The sequence below is a fragment of the Heloderma suspectum genome, chromosome 3, assembly GCF_057233095.1.
Source record: "Heloderma suspectum isolate Gila_16-S chromosome 3, 16-S_ref, whole genome shotgun sequence".
In the NCBI taxonomy this organism is placed as follows: Eukaryota; Metazoa; Chordata; class Lepidosauria; order Squamata; family Helodermatidae; genus Heloderma; species Heloderma suspectum.
In genome coordinates, this window is record NC_139460.1 from 215,750,892 (window position 1) to 215,778,617 (window position 27,726).

A 27,726-nucleotide genomic window follows, 5' to 3' on the forward strand; every position below is an offset into this window, starting at 1 on the left:
TTGATACAATCAAGATCTTTTATTGATCTCACTGTAACAGCAACCATCGGTGAGAGTTTTCCCAAACACCTGTTTCAGTAAAAACCAGATTTGTACAGAAGTAGCCCAATGATTGTTTGGACCCTATTGGGTTTAAAAAACAACGACCTGGATTACATTTAAACAAAGAATATGGAGGGTGAGGAAGTGAAGGGGCAGTAAATGGGAAGGGTGGTTCATATAATCAAAAGGTCTTAAATGTGTCATGGACATTCGGTAATTTTATTGGCAGCAGCCTCTTCACTTCTCCCAACAAAAGCCCAGAAAGCAAGCTACCCCACCATGTTATAAATAGTTCTACTCCTGTCTAAATCGAAGAAAGGCACACTGGATTACCATCTTGCAGTGATGGAGACATGAGAGGGACGATGGAGAAGTGGGGGAAGTCTCGCTGCACTCCTCATGTAAACAGGACCAAGGTGCTGATGAATTTCCCTCACATCTTGTTTGATTCACACACAACATTTTTATATCTAGCTCCTGCTGCATTTGCCACTTGGATTACCATTTTAGATTTTTTTCCTTGATGTTCGTAAAGTTGGTTTTGTGAAACACATCATCTGCTAAACCAGATATTCCATATAAATCAGTCCTAAGTAATTTCTTCCCATATTAAAATAATACAGTTCTTAATTTTTCCTAAAAGTAAAATATATATATTTATATATATTTGTGTGTGCATAAACATCCACCCACATACATATATTTATTTTTGCACTCACCCTCTCTTCACACTAGAGGTTTCTCATTTTCCACAGTTACCCAATTTTGCAGATGACTAGCAAAAGCAAATCTTTCAACCTACCACTCTCCCTGTGCAGCATAACATCAGGATGAGGGAGGCAAAAGAAGGCAAGCAGCTTATCACCATGCAATATTTGCATAAGGAGAATTTGTTTGCTGCCATCTGTTTTATGAACGGTCATACCCTAGTTCAGTTCACAGAACAAAACATCAACCTTGTTAACAGGGGCATAAAGTTTAAGGAGAGGCATCACTCAAAATGCCTATCAAGATTTCCTTCATGAATTCCTAACCACTGTGGAACATTATTTTTAAAAACACACACAGAGAAGGATCTGTTCCCCAAGCTCATGGGCAGAAAGAAGTTGGGATTAAAAATTCCTTGCTACATCATTCAGCCAAATACATTTAGAGAAAGATAAGATTAGCACAAATTGGGGTGGGGGAGGAGTGAAAATCTCCGCATTTCTGATGCCAAAAGATCCCAACTATAAAACTAATCCAGAATATGTTTTAACACAGTCCTGAGACCTACAGAGAAATACTGAATGTAACCAAGTCTAACTATTAATTGGAAATATAACAATCTATTGAAATATCAAGGGTAGTAGTACCATGAATGGTTGAGAGGCACCAGAAATTGCAAAGAGATGTATTATTATTATTACCATCATGGCAGCAGAGAGCAAGCACCCAAGCCTGGCACAAGAATGTTACTCCCTGATGGGAAGTCGGTGATGATTGCTTTAAGAGATCCAGGGCAAGAAATGGTCTGATGTGAAAACCATCCCTGGATCTGTTAAGGTAGGAGTGGGCAGACTTCAGACTTCTAGGATTTACTTTTGGTTTTTTGTTTTGGTAGAAAAACCCTGAGGTTTACCAATCAGGCCCAAGTGCAAAATAGTGGCTCAGGCAAGTAGACACAACTACGAATTAAAGGACAGGGTACCTCTCAGCACATACTTAGCTTAAGAATTTGTGATCAGTACCAGAACCAAGCTCACAAGTCCTTTCATACAAAAGTCCACTCCTACTTTCCCCCCACCCAGCATTATTTTTGTGCCATCTAATTTAGGGGTGTGTGCGGAATTTTTTAATTGTTGCTATTGTTAGAAATCCTTGCCAATCTACCAGTAGATCCTGATCTACCTTCTGCCCATCCCTGCACTGAGGAAATCAGCATCACCTCCTGCTCAAAGGATGGGAACCCTAGTTGATTTACAAAGGCAAATTTCTTAAGCAACTTACAACCCATGTACATAACCAAACACCACAGATTGCAATGGAACACCCAAAAGTGGTAGGATTGTAATTTTAATTTAGCCGCAGAAACATTTTTCACTGGTGGAAAAACTTTCACTGACACAATGGGCAAATTATCTTTGGTGACAGTAAGTGGAACTTCATCACTGATTTGGCAAAGTGTTCCAAATGTGGCTTCTGTCCTCTCCAAAGTAAAAAATAAATAAATAAAATAACAATGTGGTACTTCCCAGTAGAACACTGGACACATTCCAAGGCCACAAACAAACATCCATTATTTGTTGTTAGTTCAGTATACCAAAGGTGTTACTAATATAACAGAAATAGGTCACAGTAGTAGTGAACAGTGGGAAGCACTTAATATTTTCAATTCTGTTCCCCTCACCACTGTTAAAATGTATTCGTGCCCCCAAAAAGAGATGCAAGAAATGGTTATGTATATGAATCTTTGAAGAAGGGGCAGCTAGCTAGCAGAATTTGCCTGTGGAAAAAATTAAACAAAAGTGAAACTACATATTCCTGATACCGCTTCTGCTTTCAAACTGTGTCAATCTCTCCCTCCCCCAAAAGTGGATCACTTACCCCAACTATTCTATATACTACTCAAGAAGCATCCACACCAACCTCTTGGAAATGTAAAATACAAGGGTATAAGGGGGCAAAAAGAATGAAAAGTAGACTAAAAATACAATTTTGAAGAACTACCAAGTTCTTAGGTACATTAAGTCTAAATCCAACAATTTTAGTTAAGGGCCAACAACTGTGCTCTTTGGAAAACCCAGGATCTGAGCTGTTATGCCACAAGGAACACACCATGCAAGACTAATTGCACCTGCCGCCTCAACAATATAGAAACAAGTATAGTACCAGGACAGTCAAGTGACGGGGCTTGAACAAATACTCAGTTGTTTTATATATAGCTAAGGAAAGGAGGTCGGAAAATAAGGCATAGTAAAGGTTCAGCCTCCTGACATAGTTTTCTTTCAAATGGCAGTTTTCTTTCAAATGGCAGTCAAGTCAGAAGTTTAATTGCCAAATAGAAGAACTACAGAAAACACAACTGAGTGGACACACAATTCCTGCCAGTTCTCAGCAAATGTATGCACTGTATTTGCCACTTCCTCAGCATGGGTTTTTATACAAGTTGTTTTCAGTTATCATCCAAAATACATGCAGTCTGGCAACATGCTGCCAAATAGCGTACCTACTGCTTATCTTTGCAGCTCCTCTTTCAGTGGTATGTTTTTCCAGCATGTTACCAGATGAATTTTGGATGTGCCTTCATAGTGTGGAGGATAAGGATATCAATGGCTAGTAGTCATTATGGATCAAATAACCTCCAAGATCAGAGGCAGGATGCCTCTGAATACCAGTTGCCGGGGAACATGGGCGGGAGGGTGCTATTGTGCTCATGTCCTGCTTGTGGGCTTCCCACAGGCAGCTGGTTGGCCACTGTGGGAACAGAACGCTGGACTAGATAGGCCATTGACCTCATCCAGTAAAGCTCATCTTATATTCTTATGCCAGTAACATTGCAGCTTCAGGTTGGAAGCCACCCTGAGCTGTCCTGCTACACAAATTATACAGTGGGAGGACAGAAAACAATCCTCCCTTTTTCATAATCGTCTGCAAGCCAAATCCAACCCCTGAATCACTATTACTTGATGGCCCTACTAAATTTTAATTGAAGGCATAGTAAAAAGTTTCCCACAATTTCACTAGAAGGGAAAAATATTTGGGAATGGCAAGAGAAACCGTTCACACATGATTCTACAACTCTCTTTGGATTTTCTATGCAATGCCTGGACTATGGAGCACCTGTGCTCAGGCACAATTGTAAAGCCCCTTACTGAACAATTACACCAAGTGTATTACAGAGCCTGACCATCCACTAAGAAGTCAGTGTGTGTGGCAGCACATAGTTCTGGCCTCTAGAAAATTTCCTGGAGAACGGAGTGGCCTGGAATACAGAAGTTGTCCGTTCCCGATTTATCATCTATTACTAAATGCATAAAGATTTAAGTAATACAGACTAATCCATAAGGCTATTCATCAGTTAAAAAACTCTTGATCGTAAGAGTTTGTCAGTTTAATCAATCTGCATATATTTGTATACGAGAAAACAGTTCTAAAGAACATCTTTTAAGAAAAGGATGGTGCAAGTATGTATCACAGGAGACATACAGGAGGGAATCCCTCTTCTAAGAATGTGTTCGCAATCTGCAATTTGTCTACATCAGCGTTCCCCAAGCTGGTGCCCACCAGATGTATTGGACTGCAACTCCCATCATTCCAATGGTCATGCTGGCTGGGAATGATGGGAGTTGCAGTCCAACACATTTGGAGGGCAACTGCTTGGGGAAGGCTGGTATGAAGTATTTCTATGTATTAAAATTAATCCAATTTTTTTTTAGGTGACCAAAATGTTTTGAATCGGTTGATTGACTAAACATTGTAGCCTTACTCATCTAAACTGATTGGTATGGATCCGAGTTATCACAAGAGCTCTTGCAGTATCAACTGCCAAAAGATGCTTTTAAAAAGCAAGAACGTGGAAAAAAACAAAAATCTACTACCAGTCGTTCAACTTTTGAGGACTCTTCGCGAGGAAGACACAATATAAGGCTATCCCACTGATAGGAGAGGTTGCAGTTTTGAATCTGCAGGGCTGAAAAACAAATGGCAAGTTATTTCCAAAAAAGAGGGCTTTCTACTCAGTCAGTCATCAGGTAGAAATCCTTCAAGTAAAGTCATTACAGCATAAAAATCGGCAGCAAAAAATTGAAGTGGCTGCCAAGGATTAGATCTCATTCCTTAATGCAGTTCCAGAAAACTGCACTATGGAGGGTGGAGGATAAAAATCAAAACAAACCTTAACTTTCCGTAAGAAGATTTGCAATCCATTCTATTAGCCTACACTGCTAAAATGATGCAAGGGCCCCTTGGATTTCATTTGGGCTCCACACCGATGATTTCTATGTCGATAAATCAAATTTCAAGACATTAAAGAGGTGGTGGTTTGCTTCGATTTTATTAAAGTGCAAAACTCAAGTCACAAAGTAAACAAACCAACAGTGGCTGATGGAACGCTTAGGCTGCAACCTTATGCACACTTACTTGGGAATAAGTCACACCCAACTCAGTGGGACTTACTTCCAAGTAAACATAGGATCAGGCTATAAGGCAGATTTCTTTTTAAGTCCGGCAGACTTCCTATAGGCCTACTACCTCTACAGTAGCCACATCCACAAATGGAGCAAAGAATACTGTCTTTGTGATTCCTGCCATTATTCTTTCCTCTGTATAAAATAAGCCAAAGTATTTTAGCCTTCCCCAGACAACACAAAGCCTTTAAGTCAAAGGGAAAGTGAGGGCCAGCAGGCAAAACAGCATTTAATCTGTATGCCAAGGGTTATTACATTTTGGCTCTGGATATACATCTCCAGTGTGTGAAATGATGACCCGGTTTGCATGTTACAGCAGCAAATTGTGGGTTATTTAACCCACAACTCCCAAGGACACGTGTCGCTTGCAAATAGGAGCTAAACAACTCATCAGTTAACCCATGGTTTGTTGTTAGGTTAACCGCTGGGTTGTTTAGCCCCTACACAACCCATCGGTCTGGGTTCACACATCACAATGACAACCTCCAATTGGGCTGATTGGAAGTTGTTTACAGAAAGTGGAAGTGGCTTGCGCGCATCCTGGAAAATCAAGGGTTACTCAACCCACAATTTGCCACTGTGACCTGGGCCAATGTTTTAACGGAAAGGGCTGACTAAACCAGACTAAAAGTATTCTTGGAGCAGTGATATGCTCGTGTGTCCTGAGAATGGAGGTCCCAAATCCCCACTGTTTGTTTAAACTGAAAAATTTAAACCTCAGTAATTTAATTGCCATGATTATGGGCCCTGTGCTAGATAGAGCCAAGAACAGGGAAATGAAGCTTCTACACTTATTCTTAAGCAGCTGCACTAATATACCTCAATTCCTAGCCCGTAGGGATATTTTAATTGTTTTTTAAAAATCAACATTTTAGGACAGAATGCACTACCCAAGGTGAAAACTGTGTGGGCTATACAGTTTGCTTCACCAACTAGTTTCTAAAAAGAAACTGCTGAAAAAAGCTGATTAAAAAGATTTTCAGCTTACCTGATATAGAGTCCTATCCACTCTTGCAAATGTCCACAAAAGTTAGTAGTCCACAAGAATTTATACTAGGCTGCTTGCTCACACGTCTAAGTTAGCAAAGTAGCCTAAGGGCACAATCCTATGCAGGTTTAGTCAGAAAATTCCTACAGCTCCCAGCATGCTCCAGCCAGCCATGCTGACTAGGGCCCGCTGGGAATTATACAACTTTTCTCTGTCTAAACTTGCATAGGATTGCTACCCTTAATGAGCGAGTGCCCTAAATGTAAAGCTTCCCTCTGTGATCAAATGGAGATAAGTGCCCCAAGTGACCAGGGAAATTACAGGCATTTGCAAATAGTTTCTTATGCATACAAGTTGAGCTGCCAAGGGTATGCTTTCAGGATGTTTTTTAAGTTAATTTTGCTGGTGACCACTATCTTGTTTTGAATGTATTTGGAGAGAAAAAGGCACCCACCCCACCAGCAATCAAAAGAATAATTTGCATTTAAGTGTGGTATTACTTACAGTGGCTACATACATTTGAAGTACAGCATGAAGGTCAGAGGTGGTTCCAGACAGCAAGAAACTATTTGATTTCACAAAGCTGTTAAAATTTGAATTTTACATTTTATCATTATGTGATCAACTGTACTTTCCAGGATTCTAAAAAATGAGCTTCAGGGGATCCTAAAAACAGCTCAATTACTGCAATATGTAGTTACTAATTAAAATGTTATCCTGCAGCATTTGTGACCCAGCATGGCAGTCTGAGAAGAAGAAAATGTAAGGTACAGCCCAAGAGACTGCAGTCAAGTAATCTTCACCTGACTGCAAGCGGTAAATAAATATTCTGAATCACTATATATTAGTTTGCATCTTAACATCAGAATTATTAACAACAGGAAAGGACACAATTTAAATGTCTTTGTACTTGAGTAAGCATTGACGCCTTAAAATTTCAAGCCACTGAATGCATAACCTTGCTTGTTCAATCAGCACAATTGATAACATAGGGGGAGTTGGTTTGATGTTTGCATTTCCTCCCTGCCTCTCCCTCCCCAACTGCTGATGGTACATCGTTAAGACAGCAACACTCGGAAGCACAGGATGCAGCTCCGAATGAAATGATGCAAGGCTGCACTTGGAATTGCTTCTACATTTTTGACATTACATGACTTGGCTCTCCTCCCAAACAGAACTAAAAAGACTGCTGTCTAGAGAGTTAGTATTCATTTGGCCTCCTGATTGCCTGTCCTCACAGCGCATCCAGGTTGGTAGAGTAGTGGTTGGCAGCTGGCAGCCTAGGGGCCTAAACCTGGCCCTTGGGGGACTTTGTCACATGGCCTCCATCACAGCTCCCAATCCTTCAGACTAACTTCCCAATTATGTACCTCAGCCAATGTCTTCCGCATGAAGCAGAGACAGAGGCAAAGGGCTTTTCAACATCTATTAAACCATTAGTAGTCCGTCAAGGTCCCTAAGGAGATAAACCAAGAGATGTTGGAAGAAGGGAGCCTTTCTGCTGTCATGGCCTTGACTGAGCCATTTTGCTGGGCTTTAAGGAAAATAAGATTTAATGGCTTTTTCATGGCACTCATCACTATTTCTCAGAGCACCTTACAAATGTATCCTCACAACAACCCTGTGAGGTAGGAATCTATTGCCCCCATTTTGCAAACTGGGGAACTGAGGCACAGAGAGATTAAGAGACTTGCCCAGATAAACAAAGAAAACCTGCAGCAGAGCAAGAAACGGGAATCGGATCACTCAAATTCCAGGTGAGCACTTGACTACTGGAATATTCTTTCTTATGTTTATAAAACAGACTACAGAAGCAACAGCAGCCTTTGTAAGCAGCAGCTAAACTGATTGTGACACATGGAAAATCTTGCTGCATTTTGTGTTGAGAGATCCTTTTAATATATATGTTGTGAAAGGAACAGAGCTATTAGAGATCTTTCCTAACAGCTAAATCCTGGAAGGGGAAAACAATGTTTAAGTTATTTCCTTAGTCTAAAATTAATTTTAACAATACTATTATAGCGGCTGTTAACAACCCCTGAGGTTCTATCCGCCCTTCCTGTTCATCCCACCTTACCCAAGTAAGGTTGCAATCCTGTGCAGTTACCTGGGAATAAGCCCCATTCAACATACTGACACTTACTTCCGAGTAATTTTACATGAGATTGCATTATATGATTTTGTTAGTGGACAAATCTGAGTTCCACTAGCGTTAGCACTGCAGAGCAAAGCTGTATCCATTCCGCCTCATCAATAGCCAGTGAGGTTCCAGAAACAACTGCTGGTGATTATGCAGGAGGCAGAGTGGAAATCCAACTGTGTTCTGACTCTGGACTGAACTTGCAGTGCATTTTAGAAGTGCCCTGACCCAAACCAGGAAGCTTTCAGTGCACCTCCAGAGCATTTCCCTCCACTAATCACAGCTTAATCACTTTGACACCACCGCTTCAGAGGCAGCATTGCTTTCCCCAGAAACACTGCGAACAGAGACTATTCCTGAGAGATCAACAGTTACAAAGCAAATTTTGCTCCTGTATTATTCACATTTTAGAGCAGGCAAACAAAACGAATTAAAAAAATAATTCCCCCCCTCCAAAGCTAAAGCACACGTAGAGAGAAAGCAAAGTGATTTTACTAGATCCTCCTATTTAAATAATCAAAGAAGAAATTATGATCTTTGCCAATTCATAAAGAAAATTAACAGTAGACTTCTATTCCAAGGGACAGAAGCATAGGGCAAGTTCATGAGTTGAGTTGAAGTGTTCTCTGTCACCCAATAGGCCAATAGGACTTGACACCTTTTCAGTTTATCTCCCAGGACTGGTTTGCAAGTTACAAGCATAGCATGACAGCCACACCCCTGAGGATGGGTCCTGCACTACTCCAATTACATTTGAACACTAAAATCCATGTGGGAAATTGCCAAATCAGCAGGGCATTTCCCTTGGGGCAGTGCCACCAATCGGAGCTTTCCACACCATCTACTCATCCTATGTTTTTCAAAACATTACCAGAAGTAGCATATGAACCACTGTTGGAAGACTGCCTGAAGTAATCAGAGGCAACCGTCAACCACTTGATAATTGGGAGAAGTAGGTCTGCTACCAGATTAAAAAAATCTTAGTTCCAAAGCCCTCCAGATGTAGTTGGACTCTCATCAGCCCTAGCCAGCATGGTCAGGGATGATAGGACTTGCAATCCAACACCGGCTGGGAGGGCTGCAGATGCCCCACCTGTCTTAGAGGCAGCAATCCTAAAAATACTTTCTAGGGAGTGAGCCCCATGTGGGAATAACCGCCAAAAAAACATGCATAGGACTCTGATGTAAATCTACCTAGTTCGGGGGCGGAGAGATACTTTGTATATGATACACACGTGTCACAGGAAGCACTCACTTAGAAGAAGTATTCGTTCCTGTGTGCAAAAGATGAGGGAATGCCTGTTTCATTGCCTATCACCTGCAGTTTTTGCTAAATACTAAAAATGGTTAACTGAAAATTAAAAATCTGCTACCTGACTTATCAGGAGCATATTTTTTGTAAAATCAAGCAAAAGTTTTTTTAATATATTCATCTAGCCAATTAAATAGAATAAATATCAGAGGTGTGCACTGACCCCTAGCTTTGACTCAAAGCCCAGTTCAGAAAACAGCATGCTTTGAGTCGAGGTTCGGAAAACCAAGCCTTCATGCTTCCAATTGACCACCATGGCCTACAAAAAAACAGCTATAATTTTCCCCCCTCTTGCTCAGAATTGGATAGTTGTTGATATAGTAGTCCCTTAGGATGGAATTACATCTGCCCATTGTCAGAAAAATAGGTGCAGGGATTTTTGAGCTACACATCTTTATATTTTGATTTTTTTTTAAGGGAACTGAAAATAACAGTTTTATTTCTTAGTAGATTTGGATGAAACTTGAAGGAATAGTTGCCCCTTCTGTGGGGATCAAGCCTGCCGTTTTTCAGAATGCTAGCCGGAGGAGTTTTGTGCAAGAGCAGCCTTGATATTTTGAGGGTCTGCAAGGGAAAACACACTTATCCCCTTATGTTCCTTGTGAACTATTGTTCTGAAAATCACAGTCAAGCCTAGAGGTGATCCTAAGTAAGAAACCTGTTAAGTTTCAGAAGGATAACTGCAGCAGTTCATGTGGAATGGGAGTTCTCCAATTGTGAAGGGGGAGTAATTCGCTTCCCCTTCCCTCCCCCGCCATCCAGTGATCTTTCTGGTCAATTTGTACGACAATGGCATATTTCATAGAAGGATAGGTTCAGGGGCTGGGGAGTTATGATGCTTGAAAACCAGCTTAAGTACTTTTCATAGTGAAGCATGGTAGCACTGAAGGAATGGCCATCTCACATTCCCCCAAAGCACAGTGATCGGTGCCTATAGTAAAACATGCCCTAGGATTAGAAGGTGGACTTGTCAGTCACTCAACTACAGTCCCTCCTTCTGCAGCGTTTAGAGAAATGAAAAGATGCTACTTGGAGAAATAAGGTCTGTGGGCGTGTAACATATCCGAAACACAAGTTGGTAAAGTCTAGTTCTGGAGCAGCTTTAGTTCTGTTAGCTTCAGAGGGTTGCCCCAGAATACCTATCAGAAGTGCTCTCTCTCTCTGCAACAGCCTTTTCAATCCCAGTTAAGCTGCAATCCATGGGGGGAAAGCTCACCACATGCAAATGGGTCACCAACATGCAGAAAACGGGCAACAAAGCCAAATGAGTGGGATTAAGTAAGACCATCAGCAGTGCATTCCTGCATGCTGAAACTGGACCCAAACAGACTAACATTTGATGGCTCTTCAGGCTGATTTAGTAATGCGTGAATTCAGGAAACATGGAACAAGATGGTGACCTAGGAACAGCTGGGCGGTTTTTCTCGAGAAGACTGTAGTGAAATGTAATTGCCAACCATTTGATCACCCACTACCCCAAATCCTCTGAAGTTACACTTCATGAAATCAGCACTGCACATCTCAACAGCCCAATAACTCATTCTTGGGGTGCCCCAAACCTACACAGGACTTTCCCAAGAGCATCAGACTCTTGCCAAGCCCATCCTAATCAAGCATAACCAGGTTATTTCGATTAACCCTTTTGGCACAATAGTAGACTTGCAAAGAATTCAGAAGACTTCAAAAACAGCAGCAAAAAATGAAGGACTGAGGACAAACATAGAGGACCATCAAGCATGGTACTCCCAAATTACATCAGAACAAAATGTGGTTCCCCTTTAACACTGATGGGCTCAAACAAAGAAATTGAGAAGGTTTTTTTCCCCCCCCCAAGGAGGCACTCCTTGGGATGAAATGGAAATTGAAATGGATGTATGATGAAGCAATGGTTCTAAGTTGTCCACCCTGTTCTAAAGGAACAGGATAGGAACTTATTAAGGGGAAGGGCAAATTCGCAGCAATGCTCTTCCAGGAGAGTGTGTCCATATGCAAAAATATGCTAACTAGTTAGAACAAGTTGAGGAACAAGGATTAGAACCCAAGGGAGTGCTTCCTGCACATCAAGAGAAGATACATCAAAACTGGTTAATGAACTGGCATCAAGTTAACAGCAGTTAAGGGAGAGGAGAACAATGGCAGTGTAAGGTCCCTTCAAGCATATATCCACCCTTCCATGGCCCTTTTGCGTTTTGCAATAAATATCCAATTGTTGATGGAAGTACATTCTCGCATGTGCATGATTTGATAAGTTGTCTCTAAAGTGCGAGAAGCCAAGGTATATTCCTTAGCTCTAAAATTTACCGTGGGCTTCAATTCAGTCACAGACCAGGGAGATGGGAGGTTTAAAAGAAGAGGGGAGGGAAGCGGAGGGGTAGGGAAAACATAGCATGGCTAACGGGTATCAAGGGGGTGTGAGACACATCGTCCTCTTATCCTTTGGCACTTCAAAAACTGAAGTGAGGATTCTAGTGGAAACAGCGGCTGCTTCTTCCATCCTTCAAGTTATTGATCCTGTTGGCCAAATCGGATGTGCACAGGTGATCAGGAGTTGCTGTCTCTCCATGGTTACCCTCAAGGAAGATCAGATGTCCATCTCAAACTGAGCATCATCACCTGGTTGAAGGACAAGAACACACATAAATCATATAGGTCTGTCAATGAACACATTGCAGACATGATTTTTAAGGGTCCTAAGGGGCACAGTTTCCTCTCTGTTTTATAGATACAGGAGACCGAGTTGACAGAAGAGGCCAGTATTCCCTAGCCTCGTGCCCTCCAGATGGGTTGGTCTGCAATGATGGGAGCTTCAGTCCAACACATCTGTTCACACATTATGCAACTTAGCTGTAACTCTACTCTACAAGACTTTTCTACCAGAAAAAACACAAGGTCTCCAGCTAGTTCAGGCGGGACAATCATCAATCCCACACCTATATTACAGCCATGTTACAGTGGTAAATAGATGAGGTATACCTGCACATACACCACAATTACCTGTCTGTGCACTACTTTCATTATCAGAGGCTCTTTTCCAGGCGAACCCACCCTTTGACGTTCTGTGTGAGGCAACCAGGGAGATGGACCTCTCAGCCGTGGTGCCCCGTTTAGGGAATGCTCTCCCCACGGAGGCTTGCCTGGCACCTACTCTCATATCTTTTAGGTGCTAGGGAAAGTCATTTTCATTTTCTAAAGCCTTTTTAGTGTCAGCTGAAATGTGTGTTTTCCTGTCCTGTTTTAAATCCTACTGTTTACTGATTCATCGATTTTGATTTATGTGAAATATGTTATTGCTCATTGTTAGCCAGTCTGAAAGCCATGCTAACTGGGGAAGGGGGGCAGGAAATAACTTTTAAAACACACATGCTCTATATTTACTTCTCTGGAGCAAACCTGACCATCGCCTGTGCGGTCACCATGGGTTGCATGCAATACTAGACTAGTGGAAAAAGTAGAAGAGATGGTGTTGTGCTTCTGCAAGCACTTCCACAAATGCTAGGAGAACAAATAGCACAAGTCGTGTAATCAACAGCTAGCCTGCTGAAGCGGTAATGAACTGCTGAATGGCTACATGCAATGGCTAATGCATCAATGTGTGTGAACAGAATCAGGGTTTGACACTTGCACAAGGATGAAAACAGGTTTCTGCAAGTGGTAGAAACTTTGCAATAGTGGGATGACATCATTGGATACCACCCCATATCACTGCTCAATCCCCAAGTCCATGCCATTTCTAAATACAAAAGCCAACAACTTGGGTTTGGGACCAGCTGAATCAGGTGAGAAAATGCATCTGAAATGCTGATGACCTCACTTACTCCACTGTGGGTTTGTTGTCCAGGTACTATTTAGCCTAAAGATGTATTTACAGCCAACGGTCCTAATGGATAGCTTCATATCCAGCTATCCTAATAGATAGTTTATGCTCCAGTTAGTCTATACAAGCAAATATACATATAATGCATGTATATGAATGGCAGGGAGTGCGTGTGCATGCACACACACTGCACTTGTATGAAAGTGTGATATAGAATGGTGCAATCATATACTTTGGACCTGAATTGCACTGCACTACCGCTAAAAAGTCTGAATAGATATTTCAGCAATCGTTGTAGAGCTATGATGCAAGAAGGAACGGTTTCCTGTTTGTCAGCCCACTCATGCTTTTAGAGCCTTTTTTTTTGTTGAAGTAAGCCCAAGTGTTACTTCAACAAAACTGTAACCAGCACAAGATCAGTGTGACAGTTTATGGTTCTCCGTGTTCAAAGGCTCCATAAAGACATTTAAAAAATAAATAAATTCCACAACTTTAAAAGCAAAGTATCATATGCTGCACTAAGGAAACAAATTACAGGATTTTGAAGTAAAGCTTTATGAAACCTTAAGAGTCCATTTTGCTTTCCCAGCAATTAGGAAGACACAGCACTGTTGCTATCTAGGGTATGAGATCAGACAAAGGTGAGCTACATTATAAAGCAGGGTGGGGAACTTCAGGCCTGCGGTCCCAATCCAGCCCTCCAGGGCTTCCCAGGTGTCTATGCTCCCTTCCTTGGCCCCACCCCCTTTCCCCCAACCAATCATTTCGTGGTTTCCTGACTTTTGTGCCATTTTTCCCCATTCCAAAAGGTTGAAATGCCTCTCCTAAGACTTAAATACTGGCAGTAAGAGAGCTAAGCTAAAATAAGCTGGGTTGTGTTTGCTTTTTTTAAGCCTTACCCCTTCAGCTTTTCACCCCGCCCACCACTGCAATACGGCCCCTGAGAGTTTTTCTGAAAGTAAACTCAGCTCCCAGGCTGAAGATGGGAGCCCCCATTATAAACTCTGCTGCTATATAAAACCAGACTTCCAAATAACTAACACACACCCTTGTCACTTATCCCCCTCTCACTGATGGCTACCAATTACTGCCTCCTCTCTCACGCCCTCCCCTCTTTCCAGCCACATCCCACTTCTCTCCCAGCCTCATCTTTGGAGTCTATCAAATCCAAGGAGGCAAAATGGGGTAGCTGTGTGATTGCAGTGCAGGAAAAGAGCAGCAGTGCAAGACCACTTCCCAGCTACCCCAGCTGCCTTCCTGAGCTTGAACGAATCAGAAGAGGGAGCTCTCTCTAGCCAGGAAGCCCACGGATACTAGTAGGGCTCCTCATCTTTCCCATGAAGAGCTAAAGACATAGCTCTCCTTGCCCTGAAGATCTTTTTGGCTACTCAACTCATCTCATGCAAACTAGTAAATGGCACTTTTGATATTAACTATATGGTGATCCATCATGAAGTTACAGTAGAAATGGACCGTACATCCATACCCTTACCAATTATAGGTTTCCCATCATGATTGTTCAGATTGTTTACTTCCACTTTGGAATCCTCAGTCATGGAACCAGGGCTGGTAACTCCTGGGATATTTGGAAGGTGGCAGGGAGGGGTCTGAGCCATAGGAGAATTGCGGCGATCTAACAGAAACTTGCGGTCATAGATGATGCGGGTACCTGGAGGGATGGGGGGAGGATCAAAGATAATTGGCATATCAGAATGATTGTTTCCCAATAGAGAAGTTATAAACAATATCTGTGCACTAACTCAATTAAGGAACAAGCCTTTTATATAAGCCAATTAATTTGCTAACTAAGGATGAAATCTGAAACTAACTCACCAGGGAGGAATTCCCATTTATTTATTGAGCTTTCAAAACCCATGTGTTCTGGGTGATGTATAATACATTAAAAACATAAAATACAAACAATGAAACAATGAATAAAAACCGCATATAACAAAAACAAGCTGAAACAGCAGCAAATAGTAAAAACACTCCAGCACATAAAACCAGCAGTAAAATAAGAGTGCTAAAATCTAAAAGCACTAAAAACAGTTCTTAAAACACTTAGGAGAATAAAGATGGCTTCACCTGTCACCAAAGAGACCATAACATAGGCACCAGACGAGCCTCTCTAGGGAGGGCATTCCATAAATGGGGTGCCACTGAAAAGGCCATCTCCACTGCAGCTACCCACTTCGCCTCATTTGGCAGAGGCGCCAGGAAGAGGAGCTCAGGCACCTGCAGGAGGACTTTAGGGTCCAGACAGGTAGACATGGGAGGAGATGCTCTGCCAGGCAGCCCCAAGCTGTTTAGGGCTTTAAAGTTAAAACCAGCACTTTGGGGCCTGGAAACGGATTGGCAGCCAGTGCAGATAATGAAGGACTGGCATAATATGATCACATCAGCCAGTCCCAGCCACCAAACTTAGCTGCTGTGTTTTGGATTAACTGAACTGAATGCACTGGGACTTGTTCCTGAGTAAATATGGTTAGAATCACACTGTAATCTTAATTTCTTTTCTTTTAAAGAAATGCCATGCTCCAACTACAATGCACGAAAGCCAACTTTCCCATATATTTATTTCAAAGATGGCAGGATTTACCACATGTACAGCATGCAGGCCTTCCTGCAGGCCTTTTAAGAGTGCAGCTCGGTTTTACATCAGTTCAACGGAAAGGGATGGTTTTCCATGTTCAAAGGACATATGCCTCTCAATACCAGATGCTGAGATCACACAACTTGGGGGGGGGGGGTGCTGTGCAGAGACAGCCACTGCTTTTGTACCATGCTTGGGGACTTCCTGGTGGTATCTGAAAAGACCACTCTGGGAAATAGGATGTTGAACTAGATGGACCCTTCTTCTGATCTGGCAAGACACATGTTCTAATTCAACACTTGGAATGCAAAGAGAAAATGAAGGAGATTTGTGCATTTGTCTTCATATTCCATAGAAATCAAACTCTGCAGGCTGTACATGGAGCACATTTCAGGAAAATGATCAGTGCCAGTAGGTCCACCCTGACATATTATTAAAACGCCTAAACACACAATTCTTGTGTGCCACCACAAGTGATGTGGGGTTTCTAGACAATTTTGATCTGCACTGGAAAATTCCTGTTAGCATCAGAAATTTTTCTGATGCCCTAGAGATCTAATTTAGCATGCTTATTTCACTAAAAAGGTACCGTGTTTATTTTTTGACCCAGTACATCACAACTATTTGACCTGAAATATTTGAGGGGGGAAATTAAAGCACACTTAGGGAGCAATCCTATTCAGATAGGCAGCCGCCTCGGACCTCAGAGGTGACCGCCTATACAATGCAGGGAAGGAGAAGCACGGGGCGGAGGATCATTTCCACCACGCTTCTCTTGCCCTGCATTTTTGGCTAGATAGCCGATTGTGGTTGTCTAGCCACAGGAGGGTGGAGTGGGGGAGGAGGCTGCTGTACGACATATAGGATGTGTCATACAGGTATTTCTACCTTCCCCGCCCTGGAACGCCCCCAGACACGCCCCTTTTCAGCTGCTCCATGCTCCTCTTGCAAGTGCAGAGCATGAGGCTATTCTGTGCTGCCTCTGAGGCAGTGCGGAAGTGGGGGGAGGTCAGTTCTCAGAGCGCAGGCTCAGAGGTCGGTTCCCGGAAAACCAGATATCCTATGGCCGTCTAGCCGCTACCTAGCGGCCACAGGATTGCTCCCTTAATGTGATTTAAATGGTATATTATTACAATTTTTACTGGAATACTTGTAAACATTTAAAGACGATAGCATGTACTTCCCTTAGGTACTGAAAATGTTGACATACTGATTAATTTTAGCAACCCAAATGGTGCATGATATGCTGACAACCACTCATCTATTTCAACAGAGTTCTGCTCTCTTCCACTTCTACAGCATTTGTTGGAGTCCATTGTCACTATTTACTATACTGTTGGAGGAATTAATTGGTTGTTTACAGAAAGCTAAGCCTACAGTATCTGTTTATAAAAGTCATTTTTATGTAGTAAAGCAGATGTTCAGAATGTCAGAGAGGAATGGAACAAGGAGTTAGAATGTCACTGTACTGTGTCCACAGAAATATGTACTGTTGCTGTAGATTTAAAATTGAGGCTGACTCAACAAACTTTGGTGTTTTGTGTATATTGGACACCACAGAGGCTTGAGAAGAAGCTAGCTCTGCTAGATGCTGATGTGTAATGCAGACAATGCCTCACTGAGGCATATGATGTGGGTGTGTCCTGTAGTGGCTTCATTTTGGCTGGAAGTCACTGCTTGTATATATTTTGTTCTTGAAAAACAAAATCGTAACTGTGTAATAATAGTGGATGTCCATGTGAAGATTAACAGATGAACAGCAGAAGTAAACCCTGAGAGCCCTTACAGCTGCAAAGAGACCCATGCTTCCAGCTTGGAAGGATAAACACCTACCACCTATCATTCAAAGGTCTGAAGATCTTGCTACTCTTGCTACATTTGATCATATCTCCTACAGTCATCAATTTCATATCGATGCTTATTAGTTATATGGACTGCTTATGTTAACGTATATATTTGAAACAGAAGTGTCAAATCACACACACCCCTTTTTCTTCTTGATTAATAGTGTTGTAAATTATTATTCTGTGTGGCTATGTTCTATGTCACCTTTTTCCTTTTCTCTTTTTTCTTTCTTTTGTGGCTTCCCCTTTATTTTTTTGTTAGTCATATTGGCAATTTTTTAAGAAACTCTCTTCCACTGAGGTTGTTGGGGCACTTTCAGTTTCACGGTCACTACTTATTAGTTCCATTTCACTCTGAGACATATATGTATTTCAGTGTCATATATGTATTCTCTCACATCCTTGCTAGGGATAACCATATGAAAAACATTAATTACAACATTGAAACTGCCATGCACGCCTAAAATTGTATTTGCAATTGGCATATGTTCATTTTTACTAATGAATTTATGAAATGGAAAATTTTCTGCATAGCATAGAAAAATTATCTGCCCATTACTGGTTTACCACAGGTTTCTTCTTGACAGCAAATTATGAGCCCCATTTCACTCCATAATAAAAGCAGAACAAATGTATTTGAAGAGCATACTAAGGAAATAGCAGCAGTTATCTTGTCTCGTTTTAATTTAGTCAAGGGCAGAGGTTTAGACTGAATTCTATCTCTGCATGTGAAGGGCAAAAAGAGGGAGATGGGGGGATAGGCTGCACTCTTCCGAAACAGGGAGATGACTTTTGTTTACCTCAACAGAGAAAAACATACAAAAGATAATTCTCTTCAATCTCCCTGCTTAACTGTTCAAAGCTATTTATTTCACTGTACATCTGGGGTCTTTCAATTCCCATTTTCATCATTTTGCTCAAACCTGTGATCCAACCATCTTTGCTGAGTTGTTCTTCTGCTACTATGCATCTTAGCCCTGTTTTCCTTATACAGTCATTGTGAAATGACTTGAATGGCTGCAGTGATCTGCTTGAATGGTGAATGGATTGAATGGTGATTTGCTACGAATCACCAAAGCGTGGCTTTTGCTGTAGTCTAAAAACCTTTGATGGCTTAGGCCCAACATAGATAAGAAACTGCTTCCTCCCATCATACTCTGATAAGATGAAGTGAGCAGGGCACCTATAAAGTACCATCTCCAACACAGAAATAACACAGAAACTGAACAACCCAGGCTTGTAAACAGCCACTGATCAGCCATCCCAAGTAAGAATCATTTCTCCAGGATCAGGAAGGAAAGATTTTGCTGGAAAATGATTCCATCCCCACTGTCTATCTCTCTTGCACACACACACCTTTCTTGCAGGGCCCGAATGTGTGAAAAATTACTAAAGAAAAGCATATAAAAGGCATGCAAGGTACAAGTGAGGATTAGTAAGTTGTGCAGCCCTATTTACAATAAAAATAATGTGCACAAAATCTGGACAACTTCAACTTTTTAAAAGGAAAAATGCTGAAAATGTTTAAGCCTCCCTTCCCCAACCCGCTGCCCTCAAGATGTTTTGGACTTCAAGTCCCAGCCAGAATGGCCAGTGGTTAAGTTCCACCCTTAAAGCCAGCCTAGAAATACTTTTAGATACACAGGAATGCTGAAAGTGTGGTCCAAAACATCTGGAAGAAGCAGCTGAGGTTTCCAATAACTACCTGGTGTTGTCTACACATACTATAGCCCAGAGGCACCTATTCCTTTCTCCCCCCCTTACCACCAGTTTTTTTTCCTCCCATGGCTCCCCATTTTCATGTTCTAGTCTTTATTCAACAGTTAAACACAGGTACAAGAAATCTGAACCAGAACGCTCACAGTTCTGCAAGGAAAGAGTGCCAACAGGGATAAAGAACGAGAATTCAAGTTTATGCAGTTTATTCCAATTACTCGACTGGAGCTCAGAAATCTTGTTTCTGTATTAAAACCAGTATGGTGTAGTGGTTATTGTGTTGGACTATGACTTGGGAGATCCGGGTTCTAGTTCTCACTCAGCCATGAGGTTCACTGGGTGACTTTAGCCTAGTCATTGCTTCTCCATTATTTTGACTCTGAGTGACTCTTTTCTCTTCCAAACTCCCAGTTGTTCCAAATAAGCTTTCCTAATGAACACTCTGATCCTAGGTTCATTTAACTTGGAAATACGTCCCACTGACTTTAGGGGCACTGCTTAAGTAAAAGGTCTCAGGCTAGAAGCTTAATTCCTATATAACAGTCACCATTTAATGTGGGGGCACTGCAGGAGTGAAGCTTGGAAAAAGAACTTGTCTGAAAAGCCTAATGGAAAGAAAAGAATAAGCTAGAATGCAGCGCTGTGCTTCTGTTATACTCTGCTGACAGTGATACACCAATCAGATGCTGTGGATAACATGGAGGAACAGCACAGGTGGGGTATTTTCATAGCCATTTTTCTGGTCATTAACCTCATAAAAATGCAGATACAAAGAGAAAGTAAGTGAAGGCATTTAAAATTGAGAGATCTGAGCTGAATGATTGGTCTGCAGCCAGCATGCTGAACACACATACTTTATATCTACCCTTCTACTTAGAATAGCTCATCACTTTGAAATACTATTGAAAAGGTGTCGGACTATTCCAAACCGAACTGCACCAGGCTAAGATTCATACACCTTTTATTTCAGAGTGATGAATTTTATTAAACTCCAGAGGTGGGCAATTTGTGGCCCTCCAGCTGTTTTGGCCCACAACTCCCATCAGCCCTAATCAGCACAGCCAACAGTAAGAGATAATGACACTGTAGGCCACAAGCTGCCCACCCGTCTCAAACAGATATGGAATGTGCAGAGGACTGTAGTTTTCAATTAAAAATAAAGACGAAAACAAGTGGGATGGTCCCTGTTCTAGATTCTAGTCACTCCATTCCATCTTCACTCCCCGCAAAACCTGTTAGTCAGCGTTCTATGGTCACTGAGCACATTGGGGAAAATCTTTCCTAAAGATATTTTGTACTTCTGAAAATCTTGGGGTTCCCCCAGCCCGACCATGCTGATATATCTTTTCTGTTTGTGGACAGTGCCATTTTGACTACATAAGCAACAGCACTCACAGCCTAAATATCAGAAACAGAGGCAGTGATGAAGTACAGGAACCGATTCCCCACCACTGTGGTCTAAGGTAAGCAGCAGTTCTGGGAGAGATGAGGAAGTGGATCGAGCATGGGGTGGGAAACCAGCCCCCTAGTAGCTAGTTTGCAAAGCTGCATGAAATACAGAGCTTTTTCTAGCCAAATCACCAGCTCATTTATCTCACCATCCCAAACTGGGTTCCAGAGACACAGCACGCTGGCCAGCAGAATGCGTTTCTCTCGTTTTCATTGTTCTCATCAAATTTCTCACCCCTTGGCCACAAACATACTCTGTATCCTGTACCAAAAAAACTTCGTGTTTGAACAACAGAACAAACATCAGACTTCAAGTTCAGGGTAAACTGAGGTCACAACAAGGGAAGAATGGTTCTAATCTTTTCGCCTACCTCTTACCGCCTCCCCCACACACCTCTAATTTTTATGTGCTTGCTTATCAGTTTATCTCTGTGCCTGAATAGTCTCAAAATGCTGGGCCCTTGATCTTGTGAAGTCAGCCTCCAGCAATGCAGCGGTCTGAAACTAAGAAGACTCTGCATATTGAAGTATGTTTTGCAGTTTTAATCCAAAGGGAATAATGAGCCTGCAGAATACTTCTTCCCTTAAACCTGAAGGCAACGTGGTAAGAACTGTGGCACAATGGCAAAGAACCACTGAGCAAAGATCCCTGTGATGATATGATCTTGAATTAACAGCCAGCTTAGCAGCCACAGACATTCTCAGACTAGTGGCTGCAAGCAAGAGTCCACTAACAGAGGAATGACCATTGCTTCTCCAAAGAACAAAAGTAGAAACACTGTTGGAAAACAGTAATGGTTTAGTTTTAAACCATTAAAAAAAAATTAAAAAATTGCACTTCCCAGAAGACAGCAGGAAACTATCTTGAGTTGGGAGCTTTTTACTTTGGTTTTGAATAAGCTTTCAGTCAACCAGGTTTGGCTGAAAGGGTTGGAAGGGGTCTTATAGGCCTCTTCCAGCCTTTCTATTCTATGATTCTATGAACAAGTTCTTAAGAGGCCTGCTGCAATATTGCTCTTCAAGGCAAGATTCAACAGAAGTGTTAATACTTGAATATTCATGTCTTTTTGCACTTGGCACCAGTATTACTTTCTTGTTGTTGACCTGGGCGAAGTTCCAGTGTCCATGGCAGGTAGCAAGGCACAGTCAGTGCTTTCAAATGAAACAAAACAAAATCAAAATGAGCATGGAATGTGTCTCCTAACAAAACAGAAGGAACTCTGTATAAGCTGGGGAATCAATCCAAACTTTGCCAAATTTCTGGTTTTTTGCCCCTCCCCAGTTCCTTCTGGCTGCTGGCACTCCTAAGCAGCAATCTGATATTTTGTCCTTCCAAATTCCCTCTCCTTTACACATCTACAGCTTCAGTCTGGGGCACTATTCAATTTCTGACCCTTGCTATTTTGATCTAGCTCCTGAAACAAGCTGTTAACAGCTCTTCTTTGGTCTAGTTCTGACACAAGTCCCTGTTTTGTATATGCAAATATGAATGTCTTTATATACATCTATTAATCTTTCCAAAACCAGGTTGCATAGAACCCACCTTGGGCTGGAGGCATGGTCCTTTCATGTGATCATTTCAGTGTCAGAACTACTCAGATTTTGTAAGATTCTGTAGGCTGGCCAGTCTTTCATGGTGTACCTTAAAAACAACAACTCCCAGTGTCCACTGATGAGTTTTAAATGGATAAAGAAAGAGCGCGTGTTCAGAATCTCTTAACACAAGACTTTTTATGCTGAAAGACAAGCAATCCTGAATATGAAATTTGGCTTAAGAGTATAAGTGCTTTGCCAGGTCAGTTAAAGGAAAACCTCAGTCCAGCATTTCTTGCAAAAATCCCAACATCCAACAGGCGCTAGATGATCAAATGACCACAATCTACCTTCTGCCCTCTGTTGCAATAAGTTAACTGCGATAGATTGGAGGCCTCTAAAAATGTTGATCACTCTCTGGGAAAGAACCAGATAACCTCTTAGTCAAGAGCACTAAGACAAAGCTTTCTATAGTAATATTTGGGCAAGTCACGTGTCCTCTTCAGGACTTAGGTATAGGGGGAAAACACATAACTATAAAGGGTCATGCAGCATGTAAATTGTGGCTTTTGAGAAAAATATTTTTAGCCCATCTCCTAGTAATTTTTGGGGAAAAAAATACAATCCTTGAACGAGCAGCACAATAAAATATGGAACCATCTTAGATGTGTGTGAATTCTAAATGTGCACAAATAGAACCTTATAATTATAATAAATGCATTCATGGATGGAAGACATTTTGCTGAAATGTAGAATATTAGTATTTTGAAAAACTGCATGAATGCACCACCAATGTAAATTAACTCCTCTCCCTTTCCCCTTTATAAGCTTCTAATTCTGAAACATAACATCTCCTACTCAGGAACATTCAATTGCTATACGTACCATGGATACATTCATTTTAATTTGTCCTTGTGTTCTGAACGGGGTGTGTGCCTCAAAACAGTATTTTACCTTAATCTTGTCCATTTTTATTGAGAAGACAGACCCACTGGGTTTTATTCCCAAGTGTGCACAGGACTGCCACCTAATGGCACACTTATTTGGAAGAAAGTCCTATTGAACCCAGTGGGACTTCTCAGTAAACACTTATAGAATCAGCCTACTGACCAAAAAAATAGCAGAGGGAAAATGATGTTAATTAATGAGGTACAACTTTTGTGTTCTCTATAATTCCTTCTTCAGATTCCTGCATTTTCCTTTAAGTACAGTTACCCTAACAGGTAACTTACTCTCTGTGTAGCACTTCTCCTATACAAACATGCCTGATCTTGTCTGATCTCGGAAGCTAAACAGGGTCAGCCCTGGGTAGTGCTTGGATGGGAGACTGCCTGGGAATCAGGCTTCCTGCATTGAGCAGGGGGTTGGACTCGATGGTCTTGTAGGCCCCTTCCAACCCTATGAGTCTATGATCATCATCATCATCACCACCCCGCCCAAAACAGCCATCTGAAATTAATATAAACCCAGTCAGTTACCCATAGGAAGAGAACAGGACTTCAAAGATGGTTAAACCCATGGCAATAAACTGCTGTCTTGCCACACTGGTACTTCAAGATTAGAAACACAGACTTGATTGTATTTTTCTTGCAGCACACTCCAAGTACCACCCAAAAACATGATTAAATTGTATTTTGTGTGGTGTCTAGGGCCTCAAGTACTGTATTGCCCATTCTCTAGAAATTCCTACCACTACAAATTAGACAGGTGCTAATTCTTCTGGATTTTTCGATGCTTACTGAAAAACATACTTTTTCCAACAAGCATTCCAAGGAAGGTAATATTATTGTCTGCATTCAGTAATAATATACAGTATTTTAAATTATGATCTTACTATATTTGTATACTTTGCTTAGAAAGGTCTTTTAATGCAATTCATAAATATTATTAAATGCTTGTGTGTGTCTTCATGTATCTATTTATCTACACACACACAAACCTAACAGCCTGTCAGAACTCAGCAGGACAAAAAAGGTTACAATTCTACACATAACTGCACACGCACAAATCAAGGTGGTGCCTGCACATAACAAGGATGACCAAAGTGAAGCATGAAGGATAAATTGTGCAGAAAAACAACAATGGTATGAAAACTGGCACATACCATTCAATCACCATTCACTTTTTTTCAAAGGTGGCCGGGGAAGAGTCCTGTGAAACCTTAAGACTTACATATTTATTGTAGCATTCAGTTTCATGGCTGAGAGCCCATATCAACAGATGTAAGGACTCTAATTAATGAAAGCTAAATGCTACAGCGTATCTGTTAGTTTTTAAGACTTTGTTTTTCTTGCAACAGGCTAAACGTGACTGCCCCTCTAGAATTAATCACTATTTAAAATCTACTATTTCCAGCATACATAATGGAAAAAGGGTGAGCAACGCTGTTATGCTTTTTCGAGTGACTGGAAATTAAGCTTCAGGCCAAGTCATTTATGTTTGGGCTACGTAGAAAACAACCCACAGAAGCAGCAAATTCCCAATATTGCTTTGGCCTTGTCTGACAGTAACCCCCCCCCCCCCAGCTCAGAACACAGAGCCTACTTCCACATTTTTTAGCCACAGGTTTAGGGCTGTGAACCAGGCTGCTACAACTCTAAAATATGTAAAGCATGACACCTGCCCAACTATGCAACTGCAAGCACCCCACCCCCACCCCCTTCCATTGCCTCAAACCAGCTCTCTCCACTTCCAGAGGAACAGTTAATAGTTCAGGAATCCTGCTTGTCTTCTTGTCTGCTGCTCTAGTTCACTGAGCATTCAAGGCATGTAAAATGCCATAGGATACAGAGGTGGGCAACCTGGCGCCTTCCAGATGTTTTGGAATACTATTCCCATCACCCTCAGCCAATGGTCATGGATTATGGGAACTGTAGTTCTAAATGTATGGGGAACACCAGGGCGCCTACCCCTGCTGTTGTATTTATAAATGGTTCACGGTGGAGTGAAGTTGATTTTAATATAGGGTCACGTCTGAGGTGGCAGAAGAGATTGCACGCCTTTTAAATACATGCAGGACTGCGGTGGCTCTTGGCCTAGCCCTTTTAGTAATAAACCCATGCGTGTCCAAGAACGGGCCTCCAAGGGAGGCTGCTGCAGAGCTTGGCTGGTAAACAACGTGGCTGCACAATCCCTATCCACGCTGGATCCGCAGAAGGAAATTCCTCCAGCTCCCCCAATGGGAGGATGGCCGACTTCCCGGTGGAGTTCTTGTTCGTCTTCCTTCCTCCCTCCCTCGCTGCTGCAGCTGTCGAGAATTCCGCTCCCCGCCCCTCCCTTCCTATTGTGCAACCGTCACGGGCTTCTCCTCGAGGCTCCTGGGCCTTGTTTACAAATAACTCGCCGCCAGCCCCATGCACCAAGGGAGGCTCAGCTTCCGACCTGCCCATCCGAGCCCAGGCCCCTTCTCCCCGCTAGGGAAAGCAGCAATCCCAGTCTGCGGCTAACGGAGCCCCTTCCTCCACCCAGAACCCACGCGTCGCTTTTTACGCAGCCCTCTGCCGTGCAAATCCACACGCGCCGTGCACGCGGGTTCCCCTTTTCAGGCTCCACCGGGGAAGCGAGCCTTCCCACCCAAGCCTGCCGCCACAGGGCAAGGGCTAATGCGCCCAGGCACGCGGCGGCACAGCTCTTGCAGGCCCTCGGGGGGCGGGGTATGCGCGACGAAGCAAGGGGCCTCCTTTGGGGGCTGCGACCCGCGGCGAACACCCCCACTGAAGCCACTCGGCCTCGCTGCTGAGGAAACAGGCGGCTTCCGAGAGGCCGCGCGGTGGCCTTCGGCTTTAACTTTCGCACCTCCTCCTCAACAAATGCGCACCCCTCCCTCCACACAGTCACCCCACGCGAGCCGAAAGCACAGCCCTTTAAGTTGCCCTCGCCCCCTTTTAAAGCGCTTGCGACGCAGCGCCCAGCCGGGCGCGCCCCTCGCCTCCCCCCACCCCTGCAGCTATGAGCGCTCAATTGCACGCCAGCAACGCCTGCTCGCAAGGGAGGAAGAGCAAGCGAGCGCGGGACCCCTGGGACGCGTCGGCCAATGAACGCTCCGCGGGGCCTCCCTCGCCTTGCCTCTCGCTCTGCTTTCTTTACCTCCAGGAGTGGTGGAGAACAGAGTCCCCCCGGGCGTGGTGCAATAGTCATGAGGTAGCTGCGAGGAGTCGCTGATGGGCACCGTCCTGGTGGGGATGGCGCGGCTCTGGCTGTGCTGGTGGCCGCCGGCGGAGGAGGACATCTCCCTGTTCTATTGTCCCGGGTGGGAGGAAGGGAAATAAAGTGGCTGGGTAGGAAGACGCGGCGGGTGGGGAAACGAAAGGAAAGGTGGCGGGGGGAGGAACAGGGGCGCTGAAGGAGGAGGTGGGGGCGGCGGCGGCGGCGCTTGGCTTCCTTCGGGGACGAGCAGGGGGCGACGGCCGCCTCTCTCTCTCTGGCTCCGGGGCACTTTCTCTTCGACCACCGCCTCCACCGCCACCTTCTCCTTCGGCCTCCGCCAGCAGCAGGAAACGAGGGGGCCGGGAGGGGAGGCGGAGGCAGGCGGCGAAGGCGGGGCAGAGCCAGGAGGCGGAGCAGGCGATGTGTCCCGCGGGCTATGGCTGCTGCCTCTCCTGCGGCCTGCAAACGTAGCGAACCCGAGCGGCGGAAGGCCAAAGCCGGAGAGATGACTGCTGGAGAGTTAAGCTTTACGTCTGAGTAAACGCAACATGTGGCCAGGGCTACGCAAGGGGCCGGCTGTTCTCCTCCTAGACCAGGGCCAAGCGCATGAAGACCACGCTGGGCGCATTCGGCGCCCCCTTGGGCACATTGGCGCGTGGCGCCTCTTCCGCTGCTCCTGCAACTGCAGCCAGATATTCGTAAATGCAGTCCCGTCCGCATTTACTTGGGAATAATATTCCTTCTACCCAACTCTTTTGCCGTTGTGCCCAGAGCAGGTTTAGAACATGAAAAATAAAACAATACGATATAAGCATAGAAATGTAGAACTCAGAGGAGCTTACCTCTGAGTAAATATGTGTACGATCAGACTGCACAAGAGTCAGAATAATTTGACTTGTAATAAATAGAAGTTTGTCTCTTCCAGCCAGGGTGGAGGGGACGAAGATATGGCTGGGCGTTTGGTAGATCATCTTGGCTATA

General features: G+C 43.2%; 1 protein-coding gene across 2 annotated transcripts; it reads right to left on the minus strand.

The window, feature by feature from the left end:
* On the minus strand, positions 1–27,094 carry EIF4EBP2 (eukaryotic translation initiation factor 4E binding protein 2). Of its 2 annotated transcripts, XM_084845542.1 has the most exons (3): positions 26,686–27,094; positions 14,957–15,133; positions 1–12,263 (listed from the first exon to the last, which is right to left on the minus strand). In XM_084845542.1, the coding sequence occupies exons 1-3, from the start codon at positions 26,825–26,827 to the stop codon at positions 12,232–12,234; spliced, it is 351 nt and encodes a 116-aa protein (XP_084701668.1). In that variant the 5' UTR covers positions 26,828–27,094; the 3' UTR covers positions 1–12,231. The 2 variants fall into 2 exon arrangements, 1 of the variants encoding a protein (XP_084701668.1); XR_014789374.1 differs by lacking the exon at positions 1–12,263 and having other exon boundaries at positions 15,062–15,133; positions 21,216–26,779.
* Between the last annotated feature and the right edge of the window lie 632 nt (positions 27,095–27,726).